The sequence below is a fragment of the Apis laboriosa genome, unplaced genomic scaffold (assembly GCF_014066325.1).
Source record: "Apis laboriosa isolate Shangri-la unplaced genomic scaffold, ASM1406632v1 scaffold68_cov148, whole genome shotgun sequence".
NCBI lineage: Eukaryota > Metazoa > Arthropoda > Insecta > Hymenoptera > Apidae > Apis > Apis laboriosa.
Window position 1 is genome coordinate 1,665,118 of NW_025224135.1, and position 11,622 is coordinate 1,676,739.

General features: G+C 23.9%; 2 protein-coding genes across 4 annotated transcripts in view; one reads left to right on the plus strand and one right to left on the minus strand.

Annotated features, from left to right (window-relative positions):
- The window catches only part of LOC122718897 (dentin sialophosphoprotein-like), a 99,868-nt gene extending 92,476 nt beyond the window's left edge, over positions 1-7,392 (plus strand). The window contains exons 10-17 of one of the 3 annotated variants that reach the window (XM_043944296.1): positions 3,839-3,976; positions 4,100-4,252; positions 4,358-4,536; positions 4,613-4,816; positions 4,912-5,058; positions 5,294-5,387; positions 5,495-5,781; positions 6,322-7,392. In XM_043944296.1, the coding sequence (XP_043800231.1) occupies positions 3,839-3,976; positions 4,100-4,252; positions 4,358-4,536; positions 4,613-4,816; positions 4,912-5,058; positions 5,294-5,387; positions 5,495-5,775 (1,196 nt within the window). In that variant the 3' untranslated portion in view covers positions 5,776-5,781; positions 6,322-7,392. Of the gene's footprint in view, positions 1-3,838; positions 3,977-4,099; positions 4,253-4,357; positions 4,537-4,612; positions 4,817-4,911; positions 5,059-5,293; positions 5,388-5,494 lie in introns of all 3 variants that reach the window. The other 2 variants (XM_043944295.1, XM_043944294.1) reach the window with 2 other exon arrangements.
- Positions 7,393-7,492: 100 nt separating this feature from the next.
- Positions 7,493-10,734, minus strand: LOC122718764 (WD repeat-containing protein 74). Its single transcript, XM_043944080.1, has 8 exons — positions 10,616-10,734; positions 10,322-10,469; positions 10,161-10,256; positions 9,748-10,054; positions 9,572-9,669; positions 9,293-9,494; positions 8,930-9,217; positions 7,493-8,839 (listed from the first exon to the last, which is right to left on the minus strand). The coding sequence occupies exons 1-8, from the start codon at positions 10,671-10,673 to the stop codon at positions 8,753-8,755; spliced, it is 1,284 nt and encodes a 427-aa protein (XP_043800015.1). The 5' UTR covers positions 10,674-10,734; the 3' UTR covers positions 7,493-8,752.
- Positions 10,735-11,622: the final 888 nt, after the last annotated feature.

Genomic DNA, 11,622 nt, shown 5'->3' on the forward strand with positions numbered 1-11,622 from the left:
TCGATTCACTATCGCTATCTCAATTAAGTATGTTCGCAATATGCTTGTCGACGAACAAACCTAAGTGCACAAACTGTTCACTGGTCAGTAGCTTCATGATCTTTGAAAGCAGTGTACAGAAGTCAGTATAGTGGATATTTCTCTAACTTTCTGAATGTGTCCATTTAGTTCAATATGGTGAAATTTATTTGTTTCATTAGTGTGTTTATAACCTAAGTTCGGTTATATCAGTGTCTTAAATTTACTGTACATTTTTTCTAACGTTGCTACATTCATATGTTTCACGTAGAAAGTTCGTTTGACAAAAATTTAATTTATTTTTATTTATCGGTATATTGCAAAAGTTATTAATAAAGAGAATATTAATTTTAGCTTTATTAAGAAATATTGAATTTGCTATAATTAAAATGCCAAAAAATTTGGTAAAGATTTTAATTGATTTTTACGTGTAAAGTTGATTAAAGTTGATACATTTATGGTTCACAGATTAACTTCGTTGATATTTTTTCAGCTTGCTTAATTTTTAATTCTCTATAGATTTGACATTAATTAAAATTATTTCGAATTTGTTGTATTTATTATTATTAAAAATATGCTATTGCTTTTTTTTATCAAACTTTGGTTTTAATTTGAATGGAAAAATTATATTATTTTAATTCTATTTTTTATATAATATATATTACAATATATATAAGTTGTAATGAACTTAATGATAAATATTTTGACTAATGATCTGATTCTAGCAAATAATCATACATACAGCAAGCGATCAGTAGATTTTTGTAGTAGAAAATATTAATGAATGTTTCATGATTATTCATATATATATGTCCATATATCTATTTTAAACTGAATGATTTAATAGAACAAGTATGAAAATTCTTCGTGATTCAAAGTTGCAAATATAGTTGAAAATATAAAATTTCGAAGAATGTTTACGATTATAATAAATTTAATAGTATCTAATTTATTTTTGATTTAGTTAACTTAATGATCAATAATAATGAAAAACTAATTAATAATAAAAATTATATAACTTTGAATCTATATAGATCGGTTTTAATGGTTCATACTTACGTAAATTAAAAACAATCACAATTATCGTAAATATAAATGTATTTATTTTTCTAAAATTTAGGTTAGATTTAAACCAAATTTTTATTTAATTCGGTTTCAATGCTTCATACTTACGTAGATTAAAAACAACTGTCGTAAATATAAATGTATTTATTTTTCTAAGATTTAGGTTATATTTAAACTAAATTTCCATTTAATTAATTATTCTACGTAACATTTTTGTAACTTTCTAATAATCCGATTCGAGTCACTGTCGTCGCTTTAGCTTCTTTTCCTGTCAGTGATACAGCAGTGATGAAGCAGGATTGGGATATTGCATTTCCAGTCGGTAATTGGATGACATTCGTACAGGAAAGGCAAAACCGAGAATTCCAGCATAACATTCCTTTTCAATATAGCAAAATCTAATGAGATTGACTTACGGTGCTAAGAAAAATCGTAAAAATTGAATCGCAAGGTTGATTGTAAGAATGATTCGTTATGAAATAGCATATAGTATGAAAGAATATGGATGACTAGATTTCACATAAAAATTACGTAAACCGCGTGTCACCGTTTCTTTTTTTTTTACTGCTAGTTGTCACGTTATGTAACTACAATAGTTTTTGATCAATTTTTGAACGATTCAATGGATTCATTGTTTTTCATTTCTTTTCCATTTGTCAATCGAATGGCCTTTATTCTTTATACATTTGAAATATTGTTTTGTAATCGATGTGATATATATATTTGTTTAATTATCTAAAAAGAAATTATTTTCTCTTTTGTTTATATGCGATTTAAAATTTCTTTTTTTTTTTATTATAAAAATCTATTTTTTATTCTTTAATAAATTTAGAATATATATAATTGATAAGTTAAAAAATAAATATAATCAATAATTTTTAATATTTTATTGAAAACAATTTTTTATTATTTTAAAATTATCAAACGAATTTTATTTATAATAATAATTATCCAATCGGTTTAAAAAATTTATAGAATTATTGTTTGAAATTTTATTTACAACTTAATCGTTTTGTGATATTTTAAAAAACAACCTTGAAAGTTTTATCGTGAAATAATGATTAATTTTTCTTTTTTAAATATGACTCATTTATGCGTAACTTGAATTCTTCGTTCTTCGCTTAACATTGTGTTTATTACGATACATAACTATTAATAAGCATATTATTGCTTGATATTTTTCATATATGTAAATTTTAAGATATTACTTATATATATATATTTTTTTATGTACCAGTGAATCAATTAACTATCTTAATTGCTTATAAATATGTATGTATACATCATATCTATATATTAGATTTTATATTTTTCTAACAGTATTAAAATTATATTCTTAAAATATAAGAAAATAAATATAAAATATAGCTTTAGTATTCTCAACAAGCTTTCAATGAATTTTTATCTTCCTGAAAATTATTTGAATTCTTAAGCATGATATAAGTGTCGCGTTGAATATCTAATTCTATTTATTACTTCAATAATTAATGAAATGAAAGAATAAAATGATGAAATCTTAAATGATGAGTTCCAATTTGTACTTCTCTTTATATTATATCATTATGCACAATTTAACAACATAATATATAATACATTGTATATAATATATTTAAAACAAGGTTAAAAAGATTATTAGATTAATTAGATTCTATATTAGATAATTCATTTAGAAATAATTCATAAATAACCTAATGAAAGAATTATATTAAATATAATAAGGTAACAATACAAAAAAACAATTATGCATTAGACATTTGATTTGATTGATTGATACTGTATTATATAAAAAATAATTTTAATTTAAAATTTTTTTATATAGTTGCATATTTATTTTCACAAGATAAAGAAATTATTATGTCAGAGAAAAATTCTTAGATGAAATTCTTAAAGAATAGATGCAATTCGAGTGGTTCGAATTTAATTAGAATTTTTCTCGATTTATCTGGTACAGATCCATTTTAACTCATCGCTATAACTGAACAACACTTTATTCTGTTGACATGGATGCTCCAGTTATTTCCAGTTTCCAGTGATTGTTTTTTTATACATCTCATCATTTTTTATCCTTTTTTTTTCTTCCTGCTGTTCTCTTTTATCGAGTATACTTGCATTTGTGAGAGTTTTACTTCTTTCATTCTTTTCTCTTTTTCTTCCTTTTTTTTCTCGTATCTATTTCGTTTGTATTTATTTCTAAAACATATATTGTTTCCAAAAAATTATTATTTGCTCTTTGAAGATGAATGAAACGATAAAAATGAAAGAAAGTGTTTTACATTTTATTCGTGATATTAAAACGTAATATTCAGTACATGTTTATTGATTTGTGTACATTTTACGTACGACGCAATTTTCTTATTTTATATTTTTTATCTTATATTTTTTCTATTACTCTCGTATATTTCTATAAATTTCATTTTAACAATGAATTTTCATTAAAATATTTATTATAATATTTGAAGAGATAGCGCTGTTCAGTGCTGAATTTCGTCACCATAACCTATCATAATGTAATCGAAAACGCGGTTAACAGGTAGACTATCAATTATTTTATCAAAATTAAAGTATTTTTAAAAATGACAAGCATCAATTTATTGTTATATAGATTAAGAATAATATTAAATAATTTGCTGTAATAATAAAACTTGAAAGTGATTTGAAAAATATTAATTGTAACAACATTGTGACATCGTATAAAAAAAGATGCTTCGTCGCAACCAGAAAGCATTACTCTACTGTCAACTGTTTGGACTTTCAGAGGAGGACGAATCACAGATTTTCGTGAAGTTCTTTAAATTTCACAAATGTTATGACCTAATACCGACCAGTGCCAAATTGGTCGTTTTCGATACGCATCTCCTCGTTAAAAAGGCCTTCTTTGCTCTCGTTTATAATGGTAAGTTAAAATTTAATTTAATTGTAATATATTTTAATGCTATTGTTTTATTTCATTGACTATCAATTTCAATTACTATTAATTTCAATAATATAAAAAAAATTTGTTTAATTTTATTTTCAGGTGTGAGAGCTGCACCATTATGGGACAGTGCAAGACAAGAATTTATTGGAATGCTAACAATAACAGATTTTATAAAAATCTTGCAGATGTACTATACTAGTCCATCTGTAACAATGGATGAATTAGAAGAACATGAATTAGATACATGGAGAAGTAAATATTTTTCTTTGATAAAATCTTAGAAATTTTAAATATAATAATATTTAATATATTTAATAAGTATCAAAATAATATAATTGGTCAATTTTAATATTTTAGAAGTGTTAAAAGATCAAGTTCATCCATTAGTGAGCATTGGTCCAGATGCATCTTTGTATGAAGCTATTAAAACTCTAATTCAAAATAGAATTCATCGTTTGCCTGTGATAGATCCAGATACTGGAAATGTTCTCTATATCTTGACACACAAACGAATTCTTAGGTTCCTCTTCCTTTATGTAAGTATGAGATAATAATAAGAAAAATGCAATATATAATACACTAATATATTAATATATTATATTATTATAATAGATACATGAGTTACCAAAACCATCTTTCACAAATAAAACATTGAGAGAATTGAGGATAGGTACATTTGAAAATATAGAAACAGCAACAGAAGAAACTAGCATAATTTTAGCATTAAAGAAATTTGTTGAAAGGAGAGTTTCTGCATTACCAATTATTGATACTGAAGGAAAATTGGTTAATATATATTCAAAATTTGATGTTATTGTAAGTGAATTTTATAAATCTTAATTACATTTTGATTCTTGATGAAATCAATTTTTATTCAATCAAATCAATATTTTAAATTTATATTTTTATAGAACTTAGCTGCAGAAAAAACATATAACAATTTAGATGTATCATTGAGAGAAGCAAATGAGCACCGCAATGAATGGTTTGAAGGAGTTCAAAGTTGTAAATTAGATGAAACCTTATTTACTATTATGGAGAGAATTGTTAGAGCAGAGGTATAGTTTTTATTTTTTATATTATAGTTATTATTTATATATATTATTTTTTTATAAATATATAAATATAATATATATAAACTTTTTATTAGTTATTTTTTTTATAATAATATATTTTTTATTGATTATTTTTCATAATAATTTGATATAATTATATGTAAATATATATTGGCTATTATATACAATTATAATTTTATACATACAACGAATAAATAAATATATAAAAATATTGCAGGTTCATAGGTTAGTAGTGGTTGATGATGATGATAAAGTAATCGGTATAATTTCTCTATCTGACTTACTCTTCTACCTCGTTCTTAGGCCTTGTGGTAAGAATATATTTTAACTTATATACATATAATATATATACATATAAATATATACATATTTTTAAAATAAAAGTACATAAGAAACAATAAATAAATATTATATTTAGGTGAAGATGGCAGTAGCAATAAAGATAGTTCTATATCGTTAAGAGCACAGGATTCTATGTCAAAAGCTCCAAGTTCTGTGCAATCAGAAGCTTCAATTCCTGATGGTGAAACAGAAGCTGAACAAGATACAGCTGAAGTGAACCAATCTGAAGAAGCACCTGCAACACCTAGTCCACCGCTGAGTCCTGTAGCATCAGATATTTCTGAACCTCAGTCAACTTTAGTAAATCAATCTCAAGAATCAGCATGGAGAGAAGTAACCGTATCGGGAGGAGATTGAGGCAATGTAATCTTAATATGCTATCAAGCATGATATAATGTGAATCGACTTACTTTAAAATTGAACTTTATAGAGTAATAAGCAATGTTCAACTAAGTTTATTTTTCGTTTGTTCTTGATGCTTGTGTGTTCAAAGCTTAAGAACTTACGTAAAATGCGAAATGTTGTTTTTTGCTCGTTAAATTAATTTACGTCACAAAATTAATTGTTATTTGAAATAATGAAATCGCATTGAGTGTGAGAATAACGAAATGAATTTTACTGGACGCGACAAACGACAATGCGATGCTCTATATATATATATAATAATTGATAAGCTTAATTTTTTATGGTACAAATGCTACTCAGCATAGACGTTCGAGCTTTTTGCCAGGAACGATTGCTACGCCATTATTTACTCAGGGTATAATATTCTATACACCCTTTCTTCAATCGTATACTGGGAATGTTTCAATAGAACTTTTAAAATAGTGGTTTCTTGCATCCTTTAGATTTATAATATTGCTATGCTCCTTCTTATACTGAAATCTTTGTATTTTATTTCAGATCAAAAATTATGAGATAATTTACTTTATTTACATCAAATAGTGTAGAAAAATGTCCAGACGATATGATAAAGTAGCCCTATATCAAAGAGTGCTCCATAATTCATAAATATGGACCTCGTTTTTACAGAGGCCTTCCACGCTTTTCCTGACAGGAACGAAATACTATAGTGTTAAGCAAATATCTAAATATGTATATCCTGTATGCTTATCTATAAAAAAAGTAGCTTCTTGTCCGTGAATTATCACGTTAGATGTCTGAATACTAGAAACTGATGTGCATAATAAACGATTTTGTTTTAAACAATTGCACAGCATGTGATATTTTACAAAAAAATAAAAAAAAGGAAAAAACATGGTGCTTTTGATTTTGCATTAACAGCTGACTCTGATATAGCAAACAAATGGAAGTAGTATGCATACAATGAATAACAATAAAATATATATCATAGAAAAAAATATTCGAAATTAATTGTATTATTATGTAACTTCTATATCAGCTTCATGAAATATTTCAGTACAGGAAAGCAATACTTATATAAAATCAAATTATTATCTATTGTTGAATTTATAGATTATTATTTCATGTATCTTTTTTAAAAAGTAATATTTACAAGACAAAAATACATTAAGTATTAAAGGGCCTATAAAAATGAATGATAACAATTCTACACTTAATATGCGCTGCCATTGTTATACTAATTGTTTTAATTAATGTTTTACGTATATAACAATATTTGCAGCACATTCTTCAAGTTTCGTACTTTCAAAATGTATAATTAATAATTACGAATACGTCAAGTTAATTTTAGATTTGTGTGTACATAAAATTTTATTTAGTAATATTTCTTTTAAATATTCCTATGTTTGTATTTGTTTTACAAGAAATTTTTATAAATAAATTATTCATAAATTTTCATTTGAGAAAGAAAATGGAAATATAAGCAAATGTTAAAATTTTTATATAATTTTTGACTAAATTCTCTATGTTATTATTGACGAAAATATAATTGATATCATGAAGAATATAGTGGATGAAAAATTTTGTAATTACATTTTATATTATTGCTAATTTTCATAATTTTCATTTGTAGTCAAATTATAATTAATTAAAAGAAATTATTTTAAAAACTGAAAAAATCGATCCTTATAAATATTTATAAAAATAATAATATCACATATAAATTATAAACAAGCATCAATGTTGAATTATATTTAAAAATTATGTAAAATATGATTTTCACTGATTTTCAACATTGTATATGATTAAATAAGAAATTATAAAATGAATGGCAGAAAGCATTCCTGTACAAACGATTTATTAAGCTGAAAACTGTTTCATTTTGAAACAGATTTCATTCTACGCTTATTACACGAAAAAAGAGATGGAATTATAAATTATACAGATCTTGGAATGTTACATCTATGCGAAAATTTGTATATATAAATGGTCTCTGTGTCAGGGATATATTTGCCTTTTTGACACAAAGTTCCATTTTGTTTATAGAAATATGGATGAATATCACCTATTTGAATTTTGAAGGGGACAGTGCCTGTAATTTAGTAAAATTATTCCTAGATTACATTTATGGGGATAAGAATAAATATTCCATTTCAAAGAACGGAGTCAGGATAAAGAAAATTTACGTTAGTATTAATTAACAAGAGGCGTAGTGGACAATGATTTTTGTACAGCTGAAAGGATTATAGCCGAATAAGGTTTAGTGTGCTGTAGCTGCGAATATATTGTTTCCTTTTAGTACAAAATACGTTTCAACTTTACAAGTTGTCACGTTCATTTTTTCTAGTTTTTAGACGTAAAAAGATCTACAGTAGCCTATATTGCAGCGCAACCGATTTCAATATTATTATTGCAAACAAAGGCACAAGTTAATATAATGTTAACAGAAAATAAACGTTATTAGTGATTAAAAACCATTGAAGTCGGTGTACGCTGCATTCGTGAACCAAAACAATATATAGACAAGGTATTAAGAATAAATTGTACAATAAAGAATTAATCGAGTAATTAGGCAGTACACTTAGTCGCGTCTCAGTACTGTATATCCAGGGCAAAAGCTATTAGCGCATTATTCATGTCCCTTGTACATGTAAGGTACAAATGAAAAAAAAGAAACGAATTGCTGAGTGACAAAATACATCGTAAATGAAACATTTTACTTCAGTGTTTGTAATGATTTTTATGCCTTCCTTTTCTACTTCTTCCTTCTTTTAAATATCGTGAAATTTATTTTAAATTTCTTATTTAATATAAATAACATTTTTTATCATTTATAAAAACAGATATACATATAAAAATATACGAAAGTTTTCTTTGTTTGTATAGGAAATCTAACCTTTGTTGTATAGGAGATCTAAATGATCATTTACATGAAATATTGATAATTATCAATATTTTTTTTTACTTATAATTATGTTGATTTTAATGTTTTTATCTTTTTTATCTTGGAAAATTTTTCTGCCTTTTCTTTTCTCTTTAGTTCGGATTTATGAGAGATCTATATATTGAAAAATAAAAAAAAAATTTATTTTCGTTAATTCATGTCTTTAATAAATAAAAAAAAAGATAAACAAATACACATACTTACAATTGTATTATCTGATAAACCTTTTTTATTAATCTTTTTTCGTTTTTTTTCAATTAATTTTTTATCTTCTGTGTTACTAATTACTTGCATTTTTTCAAATAACATATCATATTCTGAATCTGAATACTCTAAATTGGTTTGTATATTTTCTTGTTTTTTTACTTCAAAATTCTCAATAATATTTTTATTATACTTTTGTGTACTTTTTTGTTCATTAATTTCGTTATCCTTTGAAAATGAGAAATCTGAACGTAATACCATACATGATATTTTTGATGTTAAATATATCTGCAATAAAGAATAAAATTATATATTGAATTACATTTTAATACATTATTTTTTTAATATTAAAATAAATTGTACCTTTTTTAATAATTGTTTTGTATTAATATGGTGTATTCGTAAATATCTATCTAAACTAACACTAATAATATAAGGTTCAACTGTACTACAAGCTATTCCAGTTACACCTCCAACAAATCCTTTATATGTATTTAATACTTTAGCTGGTTTTCTTAGATCCACAAGATTCATTTTACCTTTACCAGTACCTACTATAATTTGTCTGCAATTAAATGAAAACATTTTATATTCACATTAAAAGAAAGATTATTATATTTTTTACATGCATTTCATATATACTTCTGTTGTGGTACTACACTTAAAGTCGTTAATATTTCATCTTTCATTTCTATATTTATAATTGGTCTTCTTTGCACTTTTGGATCATATAAACGTACCTTAAAAAATTTTTTTTATATAAAATATATATACTTAACTAATTGCATAATGGAATTGTATATTAATCAGGATCTTACATGTCCATATCTACCAACAGTAACAATTTGTTCTGTATGAGGAAGAAAATCTATGTCAGAAATCCAAACAGGAACTCTTAATTGTAACCAATCATGAGTTACATTTTTTTCTAGAAATATTCGAGTTTTTCTTTCTATATCAAATAATTTTAATTCATGTTCTTGACCTCCAGTTGCTATTATATGTTTATTTATTTTTGAATGACGCATTTTATCTAAATTTTCACCAGCTTTTATTATAAATCCATCTTCTTCTTTAAATCTCCATAATTTTACTTCTCCTGATTTAACAGCAGTTAGAATTGCTCTGTGGATAAAATATTATATTAAAATTAAGTGATATATTTCATTAAGTGATCTATTTCAAAATTAAGTGATCTATTTCAGAAACATTTATTTGAAATATTACTCACTCATCATATCGAGATATGCCAGTTATTTTTCCTGTTCCAATATTGCAAAAAAAAGAACATGTAAATGTTGAACATCCTGAGTCATAAACTTTTACACTACAAAAAAAAAATTATAATGTTTCTAGTTATATATAGTTAATAAATTACTTATTATATATAACCTTCTAATATCTTTTACTCCACAGCCAATTAAAATTTCTCTTTCATCATCATCGCCCCAAGACATTGATGTAACTTCATCATTATCCGTTATAGAAATCAAATTTTGTATGTTTTCTATTAAATATTCTTCTTTTTCTATTTTTACACCTATCAACAAAATGGATAAATGATTATTATTAAATTATCAAAAATATAACAGAAAAAATATTTTATGGTTAATTGTTATATAGTACTTTATTAAACTAACCTAAGTAAAAAATAATATTAATATAACATTAATAATAATATTTTACCTTTGAAAATTCCAGATTTACCACCAACATAAACGTTAAAATTATCTTTTACACTCATTTTGTAAAAAATAAATTACAAATAATAAGAATTTATATTTATATCTACATTGAAAGTTGATCACGTGAGAAAACTATTATAGACTATAGATTAAGTGCAAAATAGACCAATCAAGTAATACATATTTAAAATGGAATTTCTATTACAATCAGAATGTTCAATATTTTTATGATTTGAAAGATTTAAATGTAAAAATTATATTGAATTCATTCATAAAAGTTGATAAAGTGAATAGATTTTAAAAATATATATATATATCTTTTCATAATATTCCTATATGCTTCATATAATTGTATTCATAAATTTTTTAGCTACTGTACATGATAGTAGATGTATAATATTATGTATAAGTTGAATTAATTATGAATTAAAAATTAAGCTAAAGTTAAAAAAATATTAATATTTATATAGACAACAAAAGATAATTTCATGAAAATTTTATTATAAAAATCATATGAGAATTACAAGCTTTCTTTATTTTTATTATTTTTTTTTTTAATAAATTTTTAATTATTAATCAAATATATAATATAAGAATTATTATATTTTACGGAGCAATATAAACAAAGAAATAAATAATAAGAGAATAATAATGGAAAAAGAATAGAATAAAAATTAAGAAATTTTTAGAGCGTGAATAAAATTCACAAAAAAAATAGAAAAAGATAGAAATAGAATAAGAATTAATATCTCTTGAATATTTTTAAAAAAATTAGCATTATTTAAAATTGTTTTTGTAGTATTCAAAAGATGGCGTTAATAATCAATTCTTACCTTATCTTTATTTTTTTCATTGCTATTTACTTTCCTTGTCTATATATGTTTCATTTGCAAGACTCTAGAGATGGCGTTGACTTCCTAATTTTTACCTTATTTTTATCCTTTTATTATTTTCTCTTCTTGTTTATAACTTGTTTTACAAAATTTATGCACTCAAGAGATGACTCCG